The 27855-nt window shown below is 54.3% G+C and overlaps 1 protein-coding gene across 1 annotated transcript in view; it reads left to right on the plus strand.

Moving 5' to 3' along the window:
• LOC148218095 (uncharacterized) overlaps positions 1-27855 on the plus strand; it is a 261533-nt gene that overhangs the window by 100217 nt on the left and 133461 nt on the right. The window contains 1 exon segment of the mRNA XM_088158050.1: positions 19021-19109. Within this exon segment, the coding sequence (XP_088014176.1) occupies positions 19021-19109 (89 nt within the window).

Here is a 27855-nt window from a genome sequence, read left to right on the forward strand (position 1 = left end):
GAGCGGCTCCGGCTGCGCTGGGAGACCCTGGCGGAGGTTCTGGGGCAGCTGCTCAAGGACCCCCTGCCCTGGAGCCCCAGCCGGGCATTGGGCTCCTGGAAGGGAATGAACGTCCTTGGCCCCAGCACGACAGATTTCTTATTTCTTGCAGGTGCAAATGGTTCTCTTACCAGAATAGCTTGTTGTGTTAATTGTTTTCATGCTTAAGATTGTTTTCACATGGGAACAAGCAAGTTACTTAGCTGCACATAGAAGAAGTGACAGGCTAGCTATTAATTAGCAGAGAGCAAGACCTGATTTTATGAAGCCTTCCTTTTATAATTTGTCTACCAGACTGCAACATGTCACCCTTTTTTGTTAATTCAAAAAAGGCTCATATGTTCTGATGATAAAATAGCTCTCTCTTGTGAGGGTGTTATCTCATTAAGGTTATCACTGGTTATCTGTTAGATATGGGATAAGATACATAAAAGACCGATTACAATCAACAAAACTTAGCAAATTCAAATTTCACAGCATGAGAAAACAAAAGATAATTTCCAATGTCTCCTAGGGAAATGGAAATAAATGACCATTGTTTTAAAGTCCAAATAGTCCATTAGCTGGAAATGTTGATCTTTTACATCACTGAATGTGCTCTTGGATCCTGGAACAGGGAATTACTGAAGAAGGTTAGTAGGAACACTATACCATGATGTTGACACAAGGCTTTTGTTGGCAGTTTGCCTGTAAATTTCCAGACACAGCCATGTCTTGGCAGTCCTGCTTCTGGTTTTGTTCTGGCCACGAAGGCTGCATGGTGATTAGGTTCTTTTTCTTCTCAATTGACTTCATTTTCTTGGAGGCAATTGATGTTTGGCTGAATAAACAGGTGACTACTTTGAAGTTGTTGATGATAAAAACACATGCATACCTTCTCCTTAAGTTAATGAATTAATTAGACTTTGTCATTGTACATTCAATTGAAGAGCCTTACATAAAAATATTTTACTTTTTTTTGGTGCAAATATTGCAAAAAAAATTTTATAAATATATAAATTTAGGAGCTAATTCCCCCTTCCTTGTTTTAAAAACAGCATTCATGACTCTTACCATGAACATGAAGGGAAGTTCAAAACAAAACCATACATGTAGTAAAACCAGAAACTTAGAGTAATTGTGAATAATTCTGCTACAACAATCCAAAACATTTCCGATAACAGATATAATTAAAAACACTTGTGAAAATAGATTATTACCAAACATTAAAATATTGTACCATCATCCCAGTGTCTGCAACAGCTGATAAACCTCAAATCAGTGAAGAACTGGATGAGCGTCTGTTGGGGGTTGTTTTTTCCTTTCCTCTCTGCCTGTGGAATTTTTTTCCCATTGACATGCTAAGAAGCACTGATGGTTGGGTCCCAGCACCAGGGAGAGCCTCCCTGGTTTTTTGGGAGTTTCTCTCGGAGGGCGGGGGGAGGGAAAGGGGGAACACGGTGAGATTGGAAGCAGGTAAAGGAGGGTGGGGGGCAGTTGCTGGCTCTCGCTCGCTTTTGGCTCTCGGAGCAGAAAGGTCATTGCTACCCCCCCACCATCCCAACGCCGGGAGCTGCCTCTCTGTTTTGGACCCCGCAGCCCTGCTTGGACGCCCTCCTGCTTCAGCTTGCTGTTTTCCCAGCATCCTGCCTCTCCTCCATCCCTTCCCATCTGGGACACAGCTGCCATCACCCCAGTGCCCCTGCAGCCGCACGGGGATCGTCGCACCTGCCCATCAGGAGCCTGCCAGAGCTCACTGCCAGCTGTGACAGCAACTGCACCAAAGGGGAAAGTGCCCGTGGCCCAGAGACTGGAACTGGGCTCCTGTTCTGCTTCTTGTTAATTCCAGAGTTGTTGTTCTGTTTGCCTTCTTAGATATACTAGTAAAGAACTGTCATTCCTGTCCCCATATCTTGGCCTGAGAGCCCCTTAATTTCAAAATTATACTCATTCAGAGGGAGGGATTTACTTCCTCCATTTCAAGGGAAGGCCCTGCTTTCCCTAGCACACACCTGTCTTTTATTCAAACCAGGAGTGATTTTGGCACCCAACGGTGGAACCTGTGGGCATTGAGTGGAAAAGCTGGAAAAGCAATAACAGTTCTTGAGTGACCTGATTTTGTGTTTTAGGTGGCACCATGTTGTCCAGCTTACCCTGGTTTGGGCTGCACGTGGTCACTGCTACATCTCTCCCATTTGCAGGCCCTTATTTGAGCATGGGTCCTATCACTAAGGCTACTGTGACTATTATCCAGTTCATTTTGTGGGTTGATAAGGTGAGGAATTCATGGGTTTTTAACTTCCTCTGGAAGATGGCAACGTGGGTTCAGAGCTATTGCACTCTAACTGTGTGTTTTTGGGGTTACTTCAATAATGGTACTTACTGTGAGGAAATGACAGAAGGGGAAATTTTCTCCCAACCCTTCATCCAGTCCACTGTTTAGGTCCACCCCACCAGTTTTGAAAGGGTTCAAATCTTCTCTAAATGCTAATGCTATACTACAGTGGCTGGTGTTGCTGATATGCCTATTAAACCTGTTCTATTTAACATTCAGAGATAAGGGGAGATTGATTTGGATAACAACCCTGATACCTACCCCAGGAAATTGGGATGCTGCTGCAGAGCCTGACCCTGCCCCACAGCCCACTTCAGAAATGAAACACCCGGATTGGGTGGGTGTTTTAGTGAAGGAGATGTGTGAGATGGGCCAGATGCTGAAGGAGTACCTTGCCCCAGCTGGTGAGAAACCCTCCCCCTGCCTTCAAGTGGGAGAGTCTGATGGTGCAGCAGTGGAACCCACAGACATTACATCTGTCCAGGTTCCAGCTGAACTGCAAGGGCACTCACAGCCAGCAATAGTCACCCCTGTGGAAACAAAGAAGTCTAAGATGAAAACAAGGTACCTAGATAATAAGGATAAGAAAGGAGGGCCCTCACAACCAGCAGGGGAGCCAGAGGTTGAGATCATCCCCAAGTCCCTGTCGTACAAAAGTCTCCATACTCTGCAAAAAGACATTGAGTGACGAGGCCGTGAGGCTTTTACCACCTGGTTACTGCAGGTGTGAGACCTTATGGGTACAGGTGTGCAACTGGATGGTCCTGAGGCAAGGAATTTGGGACCCTTGACCCAGGACTCAGGTGTGAATCAGGTATTTGTAAGGGAGCCAGGGTCCCTTTCCCTCTGGGAGTGTCTTTTAATGAGTGTGAGAGAGAGGTTTGTCCACAGAGAGAGAATGCAGGAGCACCACCATAGAATGTGCTGGAAGACCCTTGAGGAAGGGATCCAAGAGCTGAGAGAAGTGGCAGTGCTGGAGGTGCTCTTTGGGAGGGATGGACAGCATGACAATGACCCTGACAAGGTCAGGTGCACAGGGCAGATGTTGTGGAATCTGGCAGACCTGGGGCCATCTCAATACACCACCTTTATTGCAACAATTAATGCTGATAATAACAGAGACAGTGGGTTCTGTTGCTAACAAGCAACAAGCTTAGATATTTTGGGAGTATGATCAATGACCCGGTGCAGGCTCATGTCTCTGCTGTAATTGTGAGCCTCCAAGAGGAGATGAGGGAGATGAGGGAGGAGGTGAGGAAGAACAGTTCCCAAGCAACACCAGTGCTGTCATATCACGAGTTCCTGGAACACATTTTCAAGCCCTTCCAGCTGTTTCTGTCTTGCATCACAAAATTTGGCATGTGTTTTGACCTTTTAAAGGACTTGTTGCATGCATTAACATCCAAGGGGTTGCTTTCATCGTGCCCCATCCCTCCCACACGGCAGCTCTTGCCATGGCCTGGAGGAAGCAGGAGACAGCAAGGATCAGCTGGAAGGCGCTGGCCACGAATGTCCCTCCCGCAGGCCCCTGGAAGGTCTCTGTGCTCTGCCCACGCCGCCCCTCGTGCGCGCAGGGAGCAGAGCCCTCCCAGCCGGGACAGGATTCCTAATGGTTGCTGGTGTTTTTTTCTAGGGAGACTTCCTGCCCAATGCAGGCTTCCCCTCAGGATGCCTGATGGTCTCTGGTGGTTTCAGTGGGGACAGCTCCTGCTCAATGCAGGCTTCCCCTTGGGATCCCTCATGGCAGCTGTTGCTGAGGTTGCTGCATGGTTGCAGGCCTGAGCTGTCGCCTGTCCCCAGCCCCTGCCCGCTGAGGGCCTGCTCTTCCTGCTTGCTGGGCATGGGGCTGGCTGCTTTGGAGTTGGGCTTCACCTTTTCCTTCTCCATGTGCAACTGCCTGGAGCACAGAGATCCCGGGAGCTGCTTCCTCCTGAGCCAGTGGCACTCCTGGCACTGGGCAGCGCAGGGCCCTGTGCCCCGTATATACCCCTGCAGGGCGGGGCTGTGCCATGTCACCAGGACAACAGAATGGCCAACAGCACCCAGGAACCCGATAGAACGGCCCTGTGTCACAAAGGGCCCAGCCCAGCAGCCCTTCAGCAGCCCAAGCCCCTGGAAGTGGCATGGAGCAGGTGCCCAGCAGGTGCTGGCTTTGCAGGCTGGGCTGTGCGGGGCCAGAGGAATTGGCCGGATGGACGCAGGCAGGGAGTTGTGGTCAGCGGCTCCATGGGCGGCTGCAGGCCGGGGATGAGGGGTGTCCCTCAGGGAGGGCTCTGCCTCGGCCCCGGGGGGGCCCAATGCGAGGGCGAGGGGCTGGGGGGGCCATGGGGGCGTTCGATCAATGGGGAGGGCCCGGGGAGTGCTGAGAAGGGGGTGGTGAGTGGGGGGGAGGGAGGGGTCCCATGGATTTGGGGGGAGTCTTGATGAGTGTGGGGGGAGTTCCATGGATTTTGGGGTCCTGGTGACGGGGGGGGAGCGGTGAGTGGGGGGGTCCCATGGATGGGGGAGGGGCGGTGAGTGAGGGGGGGTCCTGGCGCCCTGGGGTGGTCCCAAGTATCCGGGGGGGTCCCAGCGCTTTGGGGCGGTCGGTGAACGGGGGGGGCAGTGAATAGGGGGAGCCCCGGTAAATTGAGGGGGTCCCTGGTGATAACCGGAGGAGGGGGGGGAAAGGAGCGAGCCCCAAGGGACTCCCCCCGGTGCTGGGGACACCCCGGTGCCCCCCCAGCGCACGGCCCCCCCCGCCCATTCCCGCTCCTGTTCCCGGGGGAAGTCAAAGGGGAGGGGCGGAATCCCCGGGATGGGCAGGGGGGGCACAAAGGGGGGTCCGGGCCCTGTGCACCGGAGGGTGGTCGGTACACGAGGGGGGGGTCCAGTCCCGGTGCCCGAGGGGGCGTCCCGGTGCCCGGTGATTCGTGAGGGGGTGTCCGGTGATTCCTGGGGAGGTCTCCGGTGGTCCTGGTGCATGACGGGGGGGTCCCGATGACTCATGGAGGGGTCTCCGGTGATCTCGGTGCCCGAGGCTGGCGATGTTTGAGGGGGGGATCCGGCGGTCCCGGTGCACGATGAGGGGGTGTCACTGCTCGATGGGGGGGGGGAGTCCCGGTGCACGGTGACGGTGCTGATTGATGGGGGAGGTCCTCTGGTGGTGCCGGTGCCCGGTGATTGATGGAGGGGGTCTCCGGCGATTCCTCGGGAAAGGGGGGGGCGGTCCGGTGATGCCGGTGCACGAGGAGGGGAGAGAGGAAACTCGAGGGTCCTGAGGGGGTCCCGGTGCACGAGGACGGTTAAATTCGGGGGTCCTGGTGCTCGGAGGGGGTTCTGGTGTGTGACACAGAGAGAGACCCCGGTGACACAGGGGACCCTGGCACGGGGCCGGTGACACTCAGGGGCTCCGGGTGGCACAGAGACTCTGCCCAAATTCTCTGGCACGAGGTCCTGGTGGCACGAGGGGCTCTCAGTGATACGAGGAGCTGGTGGCACTCCAGGGGCTCTGGTAGCACAAAGAGCTGGGGGCATTTGAGGGGCTCTTGGTGACACAGGGCTCTCAGTGTCACTCGCAGGGCTCTCAGTGACACGAGGAGCCCCCAGAATCCTCTGGGTGACACAAAGAGCTCCCCAAACTGGTCTGGGTGACACGAGGAGACGGTGGCACGAGAGGAGCCCTATGCACGAGGATCCGTCGCACGAGGACCCCCAAAATTCCTTGAGCGAACCCCCCCCGAAATCCTCGCGCGGGACCCCCCACCCAGCTCGAGCCCAATCCCCCTCCTCCTACTCCTCACCCCGGCGGTCTCCGGGTGATCCCGCCCCAGGTCCTCCCCTTTCCCCCTTTTCCCCCAGGACTGGGAAGGTCGGAGGGACTGAAGGGGGGTGCAGGTGCGGGTTTTTTCGGGGGGGTCCCGGCGGCCCCCGGGGCGGGGTCAATGCTCAGCAGCGGGGCCGCGCCGCTCGCACCCGTTGGCCGAGATCGGGGGGGGGCGGGGGTAGCCCGGGGACCCCCCCGGAACCCCAAATCACACCCGGGACACCCGGGTCTGCTGCTTTAGTCCTGTGCTACCAGCGCTGATTTTTCTCCTTATTCAGTCTTTTGGCGTATTTTTATGCTAAAGTTTAATAAACCTATGAGACTTAAAAAAAACCCCAAAACAACAGCGTCGTTTGTCATAAGACCTGTATTATATTTTTTTAAGGTTTCATAAACCATTAAAATTTTAAAAAGTGAGAGTCGTTTCTGCACTGCCGGTGTAGGAGGTGCAGCTGGAAGGAGGGATGGGTGGCGGAAAGCTGGTTTAAAGGGTCTTCATTTATTCTCATTACACTGCTCTGAGTTTTTGGAGTTTTCTGCCAGAAATCTTTCCCCTCCCCCACTCGTCCATAGGGATTTGGGGCAGTTTTTCCTTTTTGTGGGGGAAATCAAAGCCATGCACTGATGCTCCTAATTAGGGATAGGAGAAGTGAGGTTCCAGGGCTTCCCGCTGAGCCAGAGCCACCGAAAACAAGGGGCTGGGAAAGGCGTGCCGGGAGCTGCGGAGAACTTCGTTTGTGTTTCCGGGCCAATGGCGGCTCGGGCCCGGGCCCGTTCCAGGGCTGTTCCTCATCTCCGCCTTTGCCCTCCCACAGCCCGGGGGGCCCTGAGAGCGCGGGCCGAGGCTGGGCCGTGTGCAGAGCCCGGCCCTCGCTGCCATTGGCTGATTGTGCCAATGTCACTCCTGGTTCTGGCGCGCTGATTGGGCAGAGCAGCAAAGGCGCCATTGTGGCAGCGTCTGTGCGGGCCCGGCAGCGGCGGCAGCGGCCGGAGCCCGGGGAGGCGGCGGCGGAGCTCGGAGGCGGCCCCAGCGCAGGTGGGAGCCGCGCTGGGTTGTGCGGGGGCTCGGGGCTCGCTGCGGGCCGAGGGGGCGGCAGGGGGCTCTGGCGGGTTGGTTGTGCCGGTGCCGGCCCGTGTTGGCGCTGGGCTGAGGGCGCTGCGGGAGCGGCTGCCCGCGGTCTCCTTCCCGCTGGGGCCTCGGCAGGAGCCGGTGCCGGAGCAGCGCTGGCTCGTCCCGGTTGCTGTGGGTGGCACAGAGGTGTCTGCCCTGTGCCCGGGGCTGTGCGGGAAAATTCCCGTGGCCAGAGGTTTGTGTGCCCGCAGGAGACGGAGGAGTCCTGTAAAAGTGACTTTCTTCATGAACAAAAGGAAAAGCCATGCGGCATTTGCCATGCGGTCTCCCCGATTGTTGTAGCACGCAGCCTCCTTTTTATTCTCATTTTCACGGCTGCATTCCCCCTCTCCCTTTCCCCTCTTGCTGACGTTTTTGGAAGGTTCAGACTTCCCGATCCGCCTACTGCATGTCCTCGTTAATATGCACTCCTCTTTTTGTATAACATGCGATATTCCTGGCTTTGTTAAGTGTTTCTCCTTCTCGAAGGTCAGGCACTGAGCAGGATCTTGGCTGAGCAGCTGTCTCTGGAAATTAGTAACAGTTTCTGAAGGTGATGGTTTCTCCCGTTACTTCCTTTTATACAAATCCCTGGCCCTATCTCCAGGCATATTCATCTTACTCCTCTCAAATCCCGTTCTTATTTTCTCAGTAATTATCTTTACTAAATTTAATTACCAGTGGTTCACTCTCATTTCCTGGATCCTCTTTGGTTTGGGATTATTCTCAGTGACCTCACTGCCTGTCCTTTTGTAGCCGTTTCTGGATCAGGAGGCCTGGCTGCCACCTGCATCCCCTTGCTCACCTGCTGAATGAGCTGCACTCAGCAAGGTGTCGTGCATGGTAAAAAGATGAGAGTTGCTGCAGCACATCAGAGGAGGAACTGCATTCGTTTAACCCATGGAACCCCAAAAACTTGTCTAATTCTCATCCTTTCTACATTTCTACCAGCATATGAGCTACTTTCTACTTTCCTTTGTTATCTATTTCACCAGTTTTCGGTTATCATCTGTTTGCAAATAGCAGTTTGAATAATTTAGTTTTCCACAAATGTGGCCTTCATCTTTGGCATGGTTTGGTTGTCATGAAGGTCAGGAGCTGGATCTGTTTGCTTCATTATTATTTCGAGGACATCTTGTCATCTAGTCCTGTAGTTGGAATGATAAATGGGTATTTTCCCCAGCAGTGTTAATCTGCGTTTCTAAAGCTCTTCAGACTGCCTGGAACCAAAGGTTCTCTTCCACAGCAGGCATTTCCTGACTCACATGTGGCCCCCCACAATCTGCTTTTTACTTGATATCTTTAGTGTTAGAGAGTCAAGGCATTACTTGATTCTGGGCCGGATGTGCAGCAGAAATAATTTCATCCACACATAAGTGCCCGGGTGTGCAGAGAAAATCATTCCATGACATGTGAGTTTTACTAGATTTTTCCAGAACTTTTTACACTCTAAACCCTTTGCAATCCATTGGTTTAGTGTTCATTGCTTCTAAGTTGGGTAGTTCTTAATAATTGGTATCCTATTGGCCCCATATGTCTTTGATGTTAATGAGGTCCTCACTCCTGGGTTTCCTTCTGAGCCTTTTCCAGACCAGGTGTCTCAATCTATGCCGGGGGCAGTGTCTGGGGTGGGTGTTCCTCGATGTTTGCTGATGTTTCGTTGATGTTTTGTTGAAGTTTGTTCTCTTTGTGGGTATCTTGTGGGCTATTCCCAGTCTGTTGAGATGTTAAACTCATCTCTGTTGAGTGGTGGAACATTCCTCAAACTGAATCATAGTTTTAAAGACTTCAGGTTTTTGCTAAGGTTAGAAGTAATTTACATGACCAAGATGTAAGTTAAGTAGGTAAATGGTAGGTTAATAATTACTAGATGCTTAGGTAAGAGCTAAATTGGTATCATTATCTGCTATTATAAATTTACATACAGAAGAATGTAAAATAATAAACCCTTATTCACGAGGCATGAAGCCTTGGATCGTGCCAGAGGGTCACAGAGACCTGATGAAGACTCTCCTGACTTCATCCTTTGAGAGCACTGACCCATTTCGAGACCACCAACCCAATTCAAGAGAAGAACTGCCACACATGAAGGACTAATGGGCTCATTTTAATATGGGAGGGGATGGAAGGTGCTGGGGTTATGCACATGTATTGTATGTAAGATCTTGGGCAATAAATAGAGGGCAAAGAACCTTGTTCGGGGCAGTCACGCCTTTGGGAGGTGACTCCCGTGCCGGTGAATAAACACACCACTTTGTAACTTTAATTAGTTACAGCGCCTTTGTCCGTGATTATTCCGGTTTTTAATGATTCAGGGGGACAAACTGCGGTCACGTGGGGACACTGCAGGGACATCGTAGTGACCCAAAACAGGAGCTGGGCTCCAGGCTGGGCATGGGCTGGCCGTGGGGCTGATGGTGCTCTGTGTGAGTATAAACCAGTAGAGACCAGTATGGACCAGTACAGACCTGTACAGACCAGTATGGACCAGTAGAGACCTTCCCCTGTCCCAGGATGGGGACACTGGGCTGGCACTGGGAGCACTGGGAAGGAACTGGTTTGGTGACATTGAGATGGTGACATTGTTTTGGGGACAATGAGTTGGTGACACTGGGATGGAACTGGGATGGAACTGGGGGCACTGGGATACAACTGGGAGCACTGGGCTGGTGACACTGGGACAGGACTGAGGACACTGAGACTGAACTGGGGACACTGGGGTGGTGCCATGGGTGGCACTGGTGATGCTGAGATGGCACTGGGGACACTGGGACAGGACCAGTGACACTGGATTAGTGACACTGGGACAGAACTGGTGGCACTGGGATGGAACTGGCCACACTGGGTTGGTGACACTGAGCTGGCACTGGGAGCACTGGGCTGGCACTGGGACCACTGGGCTAGTGGCACTGGGACAGGACCGGTGGCACTGGGCTGGGGACACTGGTATGGGTCAATGACGGGGTGGCACTGGGCTGGCACAGGGACACAACTGGGAGAACTGGGACAAGAAGACTAGGACAGGCTGGGGGACACTGGGATGGCACTGGGGACACTGGGCTGGTGATGACATTGGTATGGGGACACTGGGGATGTGGTACTGGGACAGGACTGGTGGCACTGCGATAGGACTGGGGACACTGGGCTGGAACTGGGTTAGTGATACCAGGCTGGTGGCACTTGGGTGGTGACAGACAGAACTGGTAGCACTGGGTTGGTGACACTGGTATGGTGACAATGGGGGGGTAGCACTGGGATGGGACTGGGAGCACTGGGATGGTGATACTGGGATGGGACTGGGAGCACTGGGATGGTGATACTGAGAGGGAGCTGGTGGCACTGGGACACAACTGGGAGCACTGGGACAAGAACACTGGAACAGGATGGGGGACACTGGAACAGGACTGGGAGCACTGGGAGGGAACTGGATTGGTGACATTGGTCTGGTGGCACTGGGCTGGCATGGAGGACACTAGGATGGTGAAATTGGTATGGTGGCAATGGGGCAGTGACACTGGGCTGGCACTGGAAGCACTGGGAAGGAACTGGGAACACTGAGCTGGTGACACTGGACAGGCCTGGGGACACTGGGATGGGAGTGGCTTGGTGGCACTGGCTTGGTGACACTGGGCTGGTGACACTGGAACAGGACTGGGGACACTGGGGCAGCTCTGGTGGTGCTGGGGTTGAACTGGGGACAATGGGATTGAACTGGGGACACTGGGCTGGTGACACTGAGACTGAACGGGTGGCACTGGGATGGTGACACTGGGGCAGCCCTGGGGACATTGGGCTGGTGGCTCTAGGGTGTCCTCGGTGCCACTGCTCAAGTGCCACTGTGCTGGTTGCCCTGCTGCTGTGTCCCCGGTGCCACCTGTGCGGTGTCCCCATGTCCCCGCAGTGTCCGGGGACTCGGTGCGCGCTGCGCTGGGGGTGGCCGAGGACGGTCACCTGCTGCTGGCCCTGGGCACGGTGTCCGTGTCCTGCCAGGTGACCCTGCAGGCCTCAGTGACATCGTGGTGACACCTGGCCAGCAGTGCCCGTGAGCACCGGGCCATGGCCCAGCGCCTGCGGGACTGTGCCCAGGGGGTGGCAACTGCCAGGGCCAGTGCCGAGGCCACCGCGGCCACCAGCAAAGTCACTGCGGATGTCCAGGGGCGGCTGGACACAGTGACATGGCACCTGGGGACCTTGGTGGATGCTGTTAACTGAGACATGGTGGTGAAACATGGGGGACATGGCGAGAGGAGATTCCCAGAGCTGCCCAGGCCCTCGGGGACATCATGGTGGCCTTGGGGACAATGCTGGAGGGACACAAGAAGGTGACATGAAAGCTGGAGGCGGCCCAGGACATGGCAGTGGGGCAGGGGTAGGGACAGGGTGGGGACATAGAAGTGCCACTGTCACCCCGAGGGACACTGGGAACCTTGGTGTCCTTGCCTTGGGGACATCAGGGCCACCCTGAGGTCGCCTGTCCTGTTTTGGGTCACTACGATGTCCCTGCAGTGTCCCCACGTGACCGCAGTTTGTCCCCCTGAATCATTAAAAACCGGAATAATCACGGACAAAGGCGCTGTAACTAATTAAAGTTACAAAGTGGTGTGTTTATTCACCGGCACGGGAGTCACCTCCCAAAGGCGTGACTGCCCCGAACAAGGTTCTTTGCCCTCTATTTATTGCCCAAGATCTTACATACAATACATGTGCATAACCCCAGCACCTCCCATCCCCATCCCATATTAAAATGAGCCCATTCGTCCTTCATGCGTGGCAGTTCTTCTCTTGAATTGGGTTGGTGGTCTCGAAATGGGTCAGTGGTCTCGATGGATGAAGTCAGGAGAGTCTTCATCAGGTCTCTGTGATCCTCTGGCACGATCCAAGGCCTCGTGCTTCATAAATAACGGTTTATTATTTTATGTTCTTCTATACCTAAGTTCATAATAGCAGATAATTATACCAATTAGCTCTTGCCTAAGCATCAAGTAATTACCTACCTAACTTACATCTTGGCCATGGAAACTCCTTCTACCCTTAGCAAAAATCTTAACTCTTTCAAACCATGATTCAACTCTCCATGTCTGTGCCCCACCATGTTTTTGTCCCTCCGTATCCCCACCCATGTCTCAGTTCAGTGTCTTTATTTTCACCCGTGTTGGTTGTTTTAAAAGGATGAAGAGAAATGAAAAGCAAATCGAGTCTAAAAGAAAAAGATTTCAGTGTCTGTGTGAGCTGAGGACCAATGTGCTTGAGTGGGAGGGAAAAATATTTTTTGGAGGACTTTTCACCCCACTGTCTCCAAAATCTTGGTCTTTGCCTCAGTTCATCACCATTTGGCTGCCGAAGACAACCTTAGGCAATAGGAAATGAAAATCCTGGAATCAGTGAGGTTGGAAAAGATCTCCAAGACCGTTCCTAGATATTCCTGGATACCACCAGGAGATAGGATTGAACACAGAAGATTTTCTGGGGTTGAAAGTCAACAAATCTGCTCTCCTCAAAGAATTCCCAATGGCAGTTTGGGCCCTGATGGACGTTCCTGCCCCAGCATTCATCCAGGTGCCCACAGGGAGACAGGATGATGCAGAAACCCCTCAGCCAGGTGTCTTCCCAACACGGATCACCAGGACCAAAGATCACCAGGGCTCTGCCCAACAGGGGTCACTGGGGATCATCCAACACCGATCCTCCCATGGGGGATGGAGCTGGAGCAGAGCACGAAGCTCTTCCCACACTCGGGGCACTCACAGGGCTTCCATTAGTGGTGACTCCGTTGGTGTTTGGTCAAGTGAGAGATCCTGGAGAAGCTCTTCCCACACTCAGGACACTCGTAGGGCCTCTCCCCAGTGTGGATGCGCCGGTGCCTGATGAGGTTGTCATTGCGGTTGAATCCCTTCCCGCAGTCGGGGCAGCGGAAGGGCCTCTCCTCTGTGTGAATCCGCTCATGTAGGAGGAGATTGGAGCTGGTGTGAAACCTCTTCCCACACTTGGGACACTCGTAGGGCCTCTCCCCAGTGTGGATGCGCTGGTGTTTTCTCAGGTCAGAGCTCCATGCAAAGCTCTTCCCACATTCCAAGCAGGTGTAGGGCCGTTCCCCCGTGTGGATCACCTGGTGCTGGATCAGGTTGGAGCTGTTGCTGAAGCCCTTCCCACATTCCCCACACTCGTAGGGCTTCTCCCCAGTGTGGATCCTCTGGTGTAGGATCAGCTGGGACCTGTAGTTGAAACCCTTCCCACATTCCAAGCACTTGTGGGGCTTCTCCCCTCCAGGAGGCTTCTCCACCAGCTCTGAGTTCCACCTGGATCTCCGGCCGCCTTCCCGGCTCAGGGAGGGTCTTTCCTCCTCACAGCTCCCTGGGCTGGGTTTGCAGCCCCTCCTCGAGAGAGATCTCCGGGGCTTTTCTGCCTCCTCCATCCCTGCACACCTGAGGAATGAAAATTCCTGGATTAAGGGGAAATAACAAGAAGAGAGCTCCATAAACTGGGTGTTCCTCCTTGCCCAAGTTCATCTCTGGTAGTCATTGAGCATCTTGTGTCTGTAATAACCTCCCAAACACCAAGATTCCCACCCAAAATCCTCCAAACTTTTACACACGGATCAAAAACTCCCCAAATATCAAGCTTCAGCCAAAATCCCCTCCAGACATGTGCAGGTTTGAAAGCAAAACCAATGAGAGAATCAGTCAGAAATACAATTCTATAGGAAAAATGATAAGACAAAAAAAATACATGCAATAGTACAAAAGAAAACAACTGACAGAATCAGAATACAACCTGACACCCCACTAGTTAGGGTGGTGGTAGCAGTCCAGATGAAGTGGTCTTGTTGTAGTAGTGATGCTGTAGAAAGGTCTGGTAGCTCTTGTCCTCTGGAAACCAGTGGGTAAGGGCTGCCTTGGTGTTCCAAGTCTCAGATTTTATCTAGGTAGGACAGGCTTGGCTCCTCCCCCTGGCTGGAGCATCTCCCAATGGGATGATGGAATTTTATCAGTCATGCAGTGGCACTCAATGGCCCATTAACAGAAGATATCTTCCTGGAGGAAGGATGGGTTGTGGAAAAGATAAAGAACACTACCCCAGCTGGTTTTAACAGATGGCCCATTAGCAGAGGATATCTCCCACAGAGATAAGGATCACTGCTCCACCTGGTTTTATCCACCACTCTTTGTTCTTTTGTTTCTTCCCAGGACCTCCGACTAGTTACTTCATGTTTGCTGCTGATTTCTTCTCCCTTTTGAAGATGAAAATGGTAAAAGTGTCTTTGACCTGCCTTGCTGGATATTGTAAAGAGGAACAGTCATCTACTGCAAGTGGAAGTGTCACGGGTGGAGCAGAGTTCTGTGAGTGCTGTATCAAACCAGACCTCGTCAGACCTGCCAGAACAACTGGTCCATGCTGCCCTTCACTGCTCTGCCTGTTCCCCACTGTTTCATGCCAGAGTAATTTAACTGCTGTTAATTGGGTGTGTGTTTCACTCGAGCCAGTCCAGCAGAACCAGCAGAAAGCAGCCCCAGAATGAATGGGGCTCTGCAGAGGAGCCCCAGACTATTCATCAGCCTGCCTGCAGAACTGGCTCCAACTCTGAACCCTTGTGATCACACTCTGAAGAAGACACACTTCTGCTATTTCTGAGGCACTTATGACTGAGGCACTGCACGTGCTTGTGCAGGTAAGAATCCCCAAGTTCTTTCTTACTTCAGGAAAAACCCTGCAGCAGTGCATACCCAGCATCTGCTATCAGCACATCCTGGCTGCACGTGCAGGAGAAGCAGCAGCAGCATTGTACACGTGGGTTTGTTAAGCTGAACTCCCCTACACTTTGAACAGTGCTCATCACAAACATATTTAATGGCTCACCGGTGCCATACATTTCTCCTAAAAGCCTCCCTTGTAACTAAACTTTGCTGGAAAGTTAATGCCGAGGATGAACGAGCAACTTCGGTCTCAGTGCGGAGGTGGAGGGGTTCTAAACACTGACTTTCCGAGAGCAGCATCTCTCCTGAAGCGCTCGGGGCCACCCGAGGCGCCGCCGGGAGCGCGGTGCAGAAGCCGGCCCGGACTCAGCCGCAGCGCCGGGCACCGCGCATCGCTGCTCTGCAGGGCGGCCCGCACGTCCTCCAGCAGCTGCCGCAGGCTGCCCTTCTCCTGCTGCAGCTCGGCCATGCGCTCCTCGGCCCGCTCCAGCGCCACCATCTCCTCGCAGCGCTCTCGGGAGCGGGGCCCCGGCGGCCGCCGCTCGGGCTCGGCGGGGGCTGCGCGGGCGGATGTGGCTCTCGATGTGCTCGCCCTCCCGGCCCAGCGGCAGCCGCGGCCCCGCGCGGGTGCTGAAGTGGCCGCAGAGCCGCGCGTGGAGCCGGCGGAAGGTGAGCTCGGCCCAGAGCCCGTCCCACAGCCCCGCGCACTCCTCGGGCTCCGCCGCCTCCTCCGGCCCCAGCGCCCGGCACAGCGTGCGGGACTCCTCGCCGGGGATGCGGCCCGGCCCGGCGCAGTCCCGCTGCTGGAAGATCTCCTGCAGGGACTGCTCCGGGCCGCTGGCCAGCACGACCATCTCGTTCTCCACGCCGCGCTCCAGCCCGTAGCGGTGGGCGAGGGCTCTGAGCAGCCACTGCGTGCGCCGGGCCGGCCGCCCGGAGGGGTCCCAGCCCTCAGGCAGCTCCATCGCGCCCGCCCGGCCCGCGGCGCTGCCCGAGCATCCTGAGCGCCGCCCGCCCGAGCGCTCAGCCCCGGCCCCGGCACGGAGCGCCCGGCTCGCCCCGCACGGAGCCGCGTCCGCCTTTGTCCGGCAGGAGCAGGAACTCGGGCAAAGCGGGCAGGTGCCGCCCTGCTCCCTTGGTCTGCCAAGCCCGAGCCCCAAGTGTGGTTCTTATTTCTTAGCTAATTTCTCCCTGGTTTCTCTCTAACACAAGCAAGACAATAGCATCGCACAATCCAGTTTGACAAGTAAGGCTTGTGATAGAGGGAATGATTCCACTAAATAAAAAACCCAATGTGCTACAATGCCGCTCAGGCTTCCTCACCTCTGTAGATGAGGTGACTTCCTGGTGTTGGTGTGTGGATGTTAAGAGGTCTGTGTTAGAGATGAGTAAGTGTTCAACTCGTTCAAACGAGCTGCCCAAAGCAGTGATTTTGGTCTCTCTTTGGCTGGGCAGTAGGACCGGCGTTGTTGAACGCAGGCAGCAGCACGAGCAGGGCTCATCCAGCAGCAGGGACACGCCAGGAGCCAGAGGGGACCGTGGCACCAGAGGGGACCGTGGCACCAGCCGTGCCCGAGGTCTGAACAGGCTGCCAAAGTCAGGTGGTGCTGACAGGCTGCGTTAACAGCCCAGGCAAGGCGTGGTGAGGAGCCAGGCCTGGGGGCCACCCAAGGAGTCCTGTCAAGAGCAAATCGTTCTAATATTCTCTCTAGGACAAAAAAGGAACAAACCAGTCCAGTTGATATGTGAGGAAAAAGAATTCAAGTTCGTTTAAAACTCTGCTTAATACAGGGTTGGGTTTCTTTTGAGTGAACTGATGCTAATAAATATTTGGTCCCATACGGTGGGGTTTCTCTGCAAATAGGCCTTGATGGGAAATTTCTGACCACCTTTAGTTTTGCTCTTTCTTCGGTTGAGCACCTGAGTAGCTTTGTTGAGGAATGGAGAATTGTTTGTAGGTCAGTATTTTCTCAGGACGAACCTTAAATTTTAGCACAGGAGGAAGGAAAGGCAAAGGTTTGAAAGCCTTCCCGTGCTGAAGTGACACACTTTGAGAGGAGTCTGTGAGGAGAAGTCCCCTCAGGCACTGCCAGGGCTGTTTGCCTCCTCTGCAGGCTCAGTATTCTGGGAGTTCCACAAGCCTCAGCTGCCACTGTATTTTCCTCTGAATATTTCTTGTCGTGCAGTACACAGGGAGAATATTTTGTGCTAGATTGTCCTCTGGGCTTTGAGGTGAATCTCAGTAATAGTGGTGATTTTCATGTCCAGATGTACTTTTTATAGATAATAAGGAAAAGGGAAGAGGTACCATGGAAAATTAGTTGCTCAAAATGTGAGTGGCCAACCACACCAAAAATTAAGTCTGAACTGAAGAATTTTTTTATTGCTTTCTCTCAAGAGGTGGGGTAAAACACGCAGTGCTAAAAATGTTCTTTGAAGAGATTCAGCCAGCACCCAGGTGTATGAAAATCAAAACAGCAAAGGATGAGGCAGGGCATGGGAAGCATTTTTAGCCCTTCCTGTTGAAGGCCCAACAGTATGAAAACTGCCTCTGGATGTTATCCATAGATACCATATGTTATTTGTAGAGAGGAGCAGATGCCCCAAGCTGTTGGTGGCCCTGACGAGCAGGGGATGTGTCTTAGGTCACAGATGTGACCAAAAGTATGTATTCTATCACCATATGTGGGACAGTGATCCTTATCTGTGTGGGAGATATCCTCTGCTAATGGGCCATCTCTTAAAACCAGGTGGGGCAGTGTTCTTTATCTTTTCCACAACCCATCCTTCCTCCAGGAAGATATCTTCTGTTAATGGGCCATTGAGTGCCACTGCATGACTGATAAAATTCCATCATCCCATTGGGAGATGCTCCAGCCAGGGGGAGGAGCCAAGCCTTTCCTACCTAGATAAAAACTGAGATTTGGAACACCAAGGCACCTTTTTCCACTGGATTCCGGAGGAAAACTGGACCTTTCTGCATCATCATTAACCTTTGGAGGAAAACTGCACCCCTCTACAGGAGCACTGCTTCACCTGAACCACATCTGTCACTCCAGGAGGACTGCAGCCACCATTTATTGGGACTGCTACCAACAGCCTGACTGACAGGGTGTCAGGTTGTATTCTGACTAGGTCAGTGTTTTGGGTTTGTTCTTTATAATACTGTATTTCTATTTTAATTTACCTGGTGAAGAACTGTTATCCCTATAGCCATATCTTTGCCTATGAGCCCCTTAATTTCAAAATTTTAATAATTTGGAGGGAGGGCGTTTACATTCTCCATTTCAAAGAGAGGCTTGTGCCTTTCTTAGCAGACCCCTGTCTTTCAAACCAAGACAGGAGGATTTTGGGTCTGAATCTTGGTGTTTGGGAGGTTATTACAGACACAAGATGCCCAAAGACTTCCAGAGATGAACTTGGGCAAGGAGGAACACCCAGTCCATGGAGCTCTCTTGTTTTTTCCCCAAACCAGGATTTTCTATTCCCAAGGTGTGGGCAGATGGAGGAGGAGAAAAAGCCCCGGAGATCCCACTTGAGGAGGGGCTGCACACCCAGCCCAGGGAGCTGCGAGGAGGAAAGACCCTCCCTGAGCCGGGAAGGTGGCCGGAGATCCAGGCAGAGCTCAGAGCTGGTGGAGAAGCCTCCTGGAGGGGAGAAGCCTCACAAGTGCTTGGAATGTGGGAAGGGTTTCAGCTGGAGCTCAGGGCTGATGCAACACCAGATGATCCACATTGGGGAAAAGCCCTACGAGTGTGGGAAATGCAGGAAGAGCTTCAGCACTATTTCCTATCTGATGCAGCACCAGGTGATCCACACAGGGGAACGGCCCTACACCTGCTTGCAATGTGGGAAGAGCTTTGGATGGAGCTCTGCCCTGAAATACCACCAGCGCATCCACACTGGGGAGAGGCCCTACGAGTGTCCCAGGTGTGGGAAGAGGTTTCAGAGAAGCTCCGATCTCCTCAAACATGAGCGGATTCACACAGAGGAGAGGCCCTTCCGCTGCCCCGACTGCGGGAAGGGATTCAAGCACAACTCCACCCTCACTCTCCACCAGCGCATCCACACTGGGGAGAGGCCCTACGAGTGTCCTGAGTGTGGGAAGAGCTTCTCACAGAGCTCTCACTTGTCCAAACACCAACGTAGGCACCACTAAGGGAAGCCCTGTGAGTGCCCCGAGTGTGGGAAGAGCTTCGTGCTCTGCTCCAGCTCCATCCCCCATGGGAGGATCGGTGTTGGATGATCCCCAGTGACCCCCGTTGGGCGGAGCCCTGGTGATCCGTGTTGGGTCGGGGGAAGGGTTTGGAGAGATTTCTTTCCCTTCTCCTTGTGCCGCTGTGATTTGGTTGGTAATAAATTCCCTCGCTGTGCCCAGGCTGGCTCTGTTGTTCCCGTGCCGGTGCTCGCGGCGGGATCTCTCCTGTTCCTTCTCTGAACTCCCGGGCCTGTTCTCAGCCAATCAGAGAATGCGATGAGGAAGATTCAGCCAATGAGAAAGAGCAGCTGTGATGACTCACCGGTTGCCGGGCAGACCCGCAGCACCCGGTGTTCCCCACCTGGACCCCACCCTCCCCGCCCAGTCACGATCCCCCCGCGGGGTCCCCCCAAGTCCCTCCCCAGTCCAGCTCCCAAGTCAAAGGGACCGAGGCGAACTGGGAAGCTTTACTGGGAGCACTGGGAGCAGCTGGGCTGGGGGTTCACACGTTGCCCCCAAAATCAGCGGGTGCATGGATCTGGGGGTCCCAGCTGGTTGAAGGCCACTGCTGCTGGCTTAGGAGCTCTGTGGGCAGAGAAAAGTGGGTGACCCTGGGTGGGGGCCCCAGGGGGAGCACACACGCTCGAGGATAGGGGGCACACGACTCCCTAGGGCCCCCCTCACCTTTCACAGGTAGAGGCTGAGCCCCAGGGCCAGGAAGCCGAAGCCAAACACGGAACCCTCGATCCCCATTGGCACCTTGCTGCGGGCAGCGTCTGGCGACATCTCTGGGTGTCCAGAGGGGTCAGGACCCCCCAAAACCTCTCAGACACCCCAAGCCCCTACAAGCACCTTCCCAATCGTCCCCAGCCCACCCAGGATCCCCTGAAACCTCCTCCTAATCTCTTCCCAGCCTCCCCAGGACCCACCAAAGCACCTCCTGTCCCTCTCAGGATCCCACAGCCCCCTCCCCATTGCCCCCCACTGCCCAAGAACCCCCAAACCCTCTCCCATTCCCTTCCCAGTCCCACCAGGGTTCACCTAGACCCTCCCAGTCTCTTCCCATCACCACCAACCACATTCCAACTCCTGCTTTCCAATCCCTGATCTTTTTCCAACCCCTCCAGACTCACTCAAATTCCTCCCAGTTACATCCAGCACCCCCAAACTCCCTCCTAGTGCCCACCAGGACCCCTAGAACCCCATTCCACCCTCCCCAGCATTCTTCAAACTCCTTCTCAGACCTTCTAAACCCCTGAGCCCTACTCCCAGTTTAAAGTAGACTGTCTGAAACTCTCCCTCAGTTACTTCTAGCACACCCTAATCCTTCTTCCAGCTCTCCCGGTTCCTCCCCCACTCCCCCCACACTGTGGGGTCCGGGCCGTGGCCCAGTGCCGGCTCAGGGGGTGCTCCAGGCTGACGTGCTCCACCTGGAGCTGGAGCTGACCCCGTGCCGGGGGGGGTTTCCAGCAGCACCAGGAGCTGGTAGAAATCCAGTCCCCATTGGAGACCAGGTCGGTGGCCACCACGTGTCCCGAGAGCTCCTGCTGGCCCTGGAACCAGCTCAGCTGGATGTCGGCAGGGTAGAAATCCATCAGGGAGCAGAGCAGGCAGCTGGGGCCGGGCTGGGAGCTCGAGGTCCGCAATGAGATGGACACACTGGGGGGCGCTGGTAGAGAGTGAGGACACACTGGGATCAGCTGGTGGGAACTGGGAGAGGTGAAGGAGGGCTGGTGTGGCACTTTGAAGGACTGGGAATGAAATTGGAGAGAGTGGGGTAACACTGGGAGAGAGTGGAGTGGATTGGGATAATGAGAGAGAGGGTAGCAGTCTGGAATTAGACTGAAAAGGACTTGGAATGGACTGGAAGGGACTGGGAAGGCACTGGGAGAGAGGGTGGAGGTCCCGGGTTGGAATTAGAAATACTGGGAGTGGACAGAGAATGGAATGGCTGTGGACTGAGAGGAATTTGGAGGGACTCTGGTGACAGTGGGAGGGACTGTGAGGACACTGGGAGAGACTGGGATGAACTGGAAGAGCCACTGGAGTCACTTGGGCTGAGGGGGCAGGAGGCCCCGGGGATGGGCACAAGAAGGGCTGACGTGTCTCGGGTGATTCCCAGGGAGGTTTTGAGGGGCTCCAGGGTCATTCCCAGGGCAGGGCCCGAGGGGACACGCTCTGCCCCACGCTCACCTCTGCGCTCCACGAGGAACGGGCTGGACAACTCGTAGTTGTGCCGGCAGTGCCTGTCCACCGCAGCCCGTCTGTACTCCATCCATTGCGGGTCGCTGTTCCAGTGCCTGGCAGCCTTGTCCCCAAAGGAGGTGTCCCCACGTGCAGCCCCACATCGCTGCCCAAGTGCAGGAACTGCTCCCGGTTGGAGATGTTCCTCTCCACGAACCTCAGCCGGTCGGTGCCGTGAATGAAGTGACACTCGGACTAAACCATCTCCTGGAACAGCGCTGTGTGTGCAGGACACAGGTCCGGGGGTGTCCCCCCAGCAGCCCCCCAGCAGCCCACAGTAGCCAAGAGCTCCGGGCCCCCGCCACACGCCCCATGGCCAGCGCCGGGCAGGGTCTGACACCTCCCCCCTGCTGGAACCCTGGAAACTGAGGGGTTTGGGCTTTCTGTGCTGACAGGCAATGACCCCCAGGAAAACACTGCTTTTGACCTGAGGCCGTGAAGAAGCTTTCCATAATTGTGTGATAGAACTGGGATCACTGGTGTGTAGTTTGAATAGAAGTGTGTAATGTCCCATGGTGGAAAATTTAGAATTTGTTGGTTTAGACTATATTAATACATATAAAACAAGATGGAGGTTTTAGGGTGGAGTTTCCTTTCTTTTTCACCTTCTTCACGGGTATAGGCGGTACTTTTGTAATTAGATAGAAAATTCCACATTGCAGGTCACGGGTGATTGGTTCTTGGGCTATTATGGTGTCTTTTTTTAATTGGACTCATTGGCCCTTAAAAGGCCTTGTAGAGACAGGTACGTCACCATTTTTAGTCTGTTAGCTGTAAGTGCTGTAGAACTCACTGTAATATAGATAAGAATTAATAAACATCTGAGTCCGAACACGAAATTCCATGTCTAGAGCATTTAATCTCCACTCTAGAAAAACAAAAAAGAAGATAAAATGCGCTAGCCCCCTCCCCAAATTCTCCTGGCGGGGGGCGCTGGGGGCGGGGCGCGGGTGGAGTCCAGGTGAGGAGCTCTGGGCGCTCTGGGACTGCCTGAGGAGTCATCAGCGCCGCGCGCTCTGATTGGCTCAATTATTTTGGTGCCTTCTCTGATTGGCTGAGGAGAGGCCCGGGAGTTGAGAGGAGGACCGGGAGAGATCCTGCCCCAGGCTAGCGGTGGAAGAACATCCAATTAACAAGGCATGCAGATCATTTCCCAGCGGTGCCCACACTCCTGTAGGAACTAAATGCACCGAGGATCTCACGAGGGTCACCAACTCTCTGGCGGCCAAATCCAGCCCTGCGCTCCCTGCGGGTGCGGGCACTCTGGGAAGGGCTCAGCTGCGGGTCAGATGGCCGGAGAGTGGCTTGGTGGTCACCTCGTGTGTGAGGCAGTGATGGGCTGGGGAGATGCGTGGACACCACATGATCAGAGAGCTGACTGGGTAAAGGGACACGGGAACAGTGACACCGCAGTGACAGGCAGCCAATGCGGGCTTGGTTCAGTAAAGTTTGGGTTCAGTTTCTCTTGGGGGTTGTTTTTATTTTTTTTTTTTCCCTCGCCTCGCTGTCTGGAATTTTTTCCCATTGACATGCTAAGATGGCTAGTGATAGGGGAGACTCCCTGACCCTTTTTGGAGTTTCCCTCGTAGGGCAGGGGGGATGGGGGAGAAGAGGGAGAACATCACAAGATCAGGGGCAGGTAAAGGAGAGGTGTGTGTAGCTGCTCGCTCTCTCGCTCGTTTGGCTCGGAGATGGATGGCCACTGGAAAACCTCGCCCTGCCATCCCAATGATGGGAGCTTGGCTGTGGGACCCCGCACTCTCCTGGTCTGATGCTCTCCCACTTCAGCCTGCCACCTCCACACAACCTATTGCAGCACTGGGACTGACACTGCCTCCAAGGATCCATGAGCAGAGTCTCTCCTCCGCCCTTCCCACCCAGGACACAGCCGCCATCACCCCCAGCACTCCTGCAGCCACACGGGATCAGCGCATCTGCCCCTGCCCACCGGGAGCCGGCTGGCACTGACTGCCAACTGGGACGGTAACTGCAGCAGAGGGGAAAGGTGTCCACAACCAGAAGAACTGTTACTGGGTTCCCGTCTTCTATTTGCTGTTAATTACTTAGCTGTTGTTGTTTTGTTTGCCTTGTTATATATATATACACATACTAGTAAAGAACTGTTATTCCTATCCCCGTATTTTTGCCTGAAATCCCCATAATTCCAAAATTATACTAATTCAGAGGGAGGGATTTATTAGCTCCATTTCCAGGGAAGGCCCTGCTCTTCTCCAGCACACACCTGTCCTTTTTAAAACCAGGACAGATTTTTGGCGCCCAGCATGGCCCCTCTCCCTCTGGGAATGGCTTTTAATGAGTGTGAGAGAGAAGTTTCTCCACAGAGAGAGAATGCAGGAGCACCATCATAGAATGTGTTGGAAGACCCTTGAGGAAGGGATCCAACAGCTGAGAGAAGTGGCAGTGCTGGAGGTGCTCTTTGGGTGGGACAAACAGCATGACAATGACCCTGACAAGGTCAGGTGCAGAGGGCAGATGGCAAACCTGGGGCCATCTCAATACACCACCTGTACTGCAATGGTTAGTGCTGACAGCAGCACAGAAACAGTGGGTTCTGTCATCAACAAACTTAGACATTAGGAGAGTACGATCAATGGCCCAATGCAGGCTCATTCCACCCGAACCCCTGCCTCTCCTTGGGTCAGGATGGACTGGAACCTGCCTCTACCTGGACTGGGATGGGAAAAGCAGCTTTTCCTTTCTCCCTCCATGACTGGTGTGTTGTAATCTGCTTTTATTTTCCTCTCCCTTCCCCCTGCTTTTCCTGGGTCCTGCCTTTTCCTGGGCTAGGATGGGAAGGACCCAGCCTCTACCTGGGCTAGGACAAGAAAAGCAGTCTCTCCCTTTGTGCTCACTCGCTTCGTCCGGTCACCGGCCAGGTCCCTCGCGGGATGCTGGAAACGCGGATAGAAGGACTCCACTCTCGCTTCGCAGCAAAGGCCACGTCTCATTCAGGCAAGCACACAGTCATCCCCACCAAACCACACAGATACTCACAGTCCGATGCTCCTGTCTGGCTCTTCGTGCACGAGAATTCCAGGTGATTTTGCCGCGGTCTGCCGGGGAGATTTTCCTTGCTCAGTCTCTATGGTGCGGGACGTCGATGGGTCCCGAGAATCACTGACGAACCGGGGCCACAGCAGTGGGGCGCCTCCCCGAAATCGCAGTGCCTCTCAGGGCTTCAAGGACATCCCGGGTTTCGGCACCAAATTGTTATAAATGAGAGACAAAAGTCTCGATATTCAGCAAAATTTAGATTGCTTTATTTGATATAGAAAGAGCAAGCAGCGCGCTGGGGAACGTGAGGGGTCACCACCCACTCCACGCTCCACCCAACCTTGGTTTGCAGCCTCCTCTTATACTGTGGGTTCTCGTTGTAATCAATAATTTTTGGTTTTTTGTTGTTATAAGCAGTGGTGGTTGAATAAACATCCTTACACAAATTCACAAAGCCTTTGGGTGATAATCAGTCACAGATAGCCATCTGGTCCTTGTAGATAACCACCAGAGAAGTTCTGGGAGTCTGGTCCTTGAGATCAGCAGCATTGATTAGACAAAGGCAGGAAGGGCTATTGGGAAGGCTGACTTTGCAAGCTGGTAGCCAATACAACTTATTTGGAAAACATAACATAATGTAACATACTACAACATAATATACCATAACAAGGTGATTTTAAACAGAATGATTTAATCATATAATTTCCTTTATCTAGTGTCCATGCTTCGCTTCAGAGCTTAGTATTCTGGTTTATACAAACCCCAATGCTTTTGTGATTAACACGAATCTTTTATCAATTATCATACTGAGAACCCCAAAACTCCCCCTGGACCCTCACCTGGGAAACCCCAAATCCTTGGAAATTCTCACATGGGAAACCCCAAATCCTTGGGAATGCTCACCTGGGATCCCCCCCAAAAATCTCATTTGGGTACCTGGGAACTCCAAAACCCCCTGGAGCCTCATCTGGGAAACCCCAAATCCTTGAGAATTCTCACTTGGAACCACCCACACCCCACCCAAACCCTCCCCAGAACTCCCCAACTCCTCCCCCACCCCCTAACCCCCATTTCCTGTCCCCAGTTGTCCCCCCCTGCCCTCCCCCCCGAGCTGGGCCAGGCGGATACCATGTGGCGCCGAGCCCTGGTGGCCCTGGTGGCCCTGGTGGCCCTGGCCAAGGCCTTGAGGACACCGAGCACCGTCCCCGCGGCACTGGCTGAAGCCAAGGTCACGCTGTATCAGGCCCAAGTGGCCCTGGAAGAGCTGAAGGACTCCAGAAAGGCCGAGGTGGCCCCGGCAGTGGCCCGGGGGACACTGGGGGACGAGGACGAGCAGGAGCTGCGGGGCTCCAAGGGGTCCTGGCTGAGGCAGCAGTGATGATGATGCTGGAGCAGGAGGAGGAAGGGGCACAGCAGTGCCAGAGCTGGCTATGGGCTGGGCACAGGCTGGCCATGGGGCTGATGGTGCTGTGCACTGCTGTGTGTGAGTAAAAACCAGTATGGACCAGTATAAACCGGTATAGACCAGTATAAACCAGTATGGATCAGTATAGACTAGTTTGGGTGAACTGGGCTCTGGGCCAGGCACAGGCTGGCCATAGGGCTGATGATACTGTGTGTCAGTAAAAACCAGTATAAACCAGTACAGACCAGTAAAATCCCATATAGACCACTATAAACCAGTATGGACCAGTATAAACCAGTATAGAGCAGTACAGACCAGTACAGACCAGTTTGGGTGAGCTGAGCTCCAGGCTGGGCATGGGCTGGCCATAGGGCTGATGGTGCTGTGTGTGAGTAAAACCCTGTATAAACCAGTATAGACCAGTATAAACCAGTATAGAGTAGTATGGGCCAGTACAGACCTGTACAGACCAGTTTGGACCAGTAGAGACCTTCCCCTGTCCCAGGATGGGGACACTGGGCTGGCACTGGGAGCACTGGGAGGGAACTGGTTTGGTGACATTGAGATGGTGACATTGTTTTGGGGACAATGAGTTGGTGACACTGGGATGGGACTGGGATGGAACTGGTGACACTGGGACACAACTGGGAGCACTGGGACAGGGACACTGGGACAGGATGGGGGATACTGGGATGGGACAGGGACACAGGAATGGAACTGGGAGCACTGGGCTGGTGACACTGGGACAGGACTGAGGACACTGAGACTGAACTGGGGACACTGGGGTGGTGCCATGGGTGGCACTGGTGACGCTGAGATGGCACTGGGGACGCTGGGATGAAACTGGGAACACTGGGAGGGGACATTGGGATGGGGACATTAGGAAGGGACTGGTGACACTGGGGTGGTGACACTGGGATGGAACTGGGGACACTGGGATGGTGACACTGAGCTGGCACTGGGAACACTGGGCTAGTGGCACTGGGACAGGACTGGTGGCACTGGGCCGATGACACTGGTATGGGTCAATGATGGGGTGGCACTGGGCTGGCACGGAGACACAACTGGGAGGACTGGGACAAGAACACTGGGACAGGATGGGGGACACTGGGCTGGCACTGGGGACACTGGGCTGGTGATGACATTGGTATGGGGACACTGGGGATGTGGTACTGGGACAGGACTGGTGGCACTGGGATAGGAGTGGGGACACTGGGCTGTAACTGGGTTAGTGATAGCAGGCTGGTGACACTTGGGTGGTGACAGAACTGGTGGCACTGGGTTGGTGACACTGGTATGGTGACAATGGGGCGGTGACACTGGAACAAAACTGGTAGCACTGAGACAAGAACACTGGGACAGGATGGGGGACACTGGGCTGGCACTGGGAGCACTGGGAAGGAACTGGATTGGTGACATTGGGCTGGTGGCACTGGGCTGACACGGGGGACATTGAGATGGTGACATTGGTATGGGGACAATGGGGTGGTGACACTGGGACACAACTGGTGGCACTGGGACACAACTAGGAGCACTGGGACAGGGACACTGGGACAGGATGGGGGACATTAGGATGGGACTGGAGACACTGGGAGGGAACTGGGAGCACTGGGATGGTGAAATTGGTATGGTGGCAATGGGGCAGTGACACTGGGCTGGCACTGGGAGCACTGGGAAGGAACTGGGAGCACTGAGCTGGTGACACTGGGACAGGACTGGGGACACTGGGATGGGAGTGGCTTGGTGGCACTGGGTTGGTGACATCTGGGTAGCCCTGGTGCCACTGGGCTGGTGCCACAGGGACAGGTCTGAGGACACTGGGATGACACTGGCTTGGTCACACTGGGCTGGTGGCACTGGGACTGAACAGGTGATACTGGGATGGTGACACTGGGGCAGCCCTGGAGACACTGGGCTGGTGGCTCTGAGGTGTCCCCAGTGCCACTGCTCAGGTGCCACTGTGCTGGTTGCCCTGCTGCCGTGTCCCCGGTGCCACCTGTGCGGTGTCCCCATGCCCCCGCAGTGTCCCTGGA

The sequence above is a fragment of the Sturnus vulgaris genome, unplaced genomic scaffold, assembly GCF_052056855.1.
Source record: "Sturnus vulgaris isolate bStuVul1 unplaced genomic scaffold, bStuVul1.hap1 Scaffold_195, whole genome shotgun sequence".
Lineage (NCBI taxonomy): Eukaryota > Metazoa > Chordata > Aves > Passeriformes > Sturnidae > Sturnus > Sturnus vulgaris.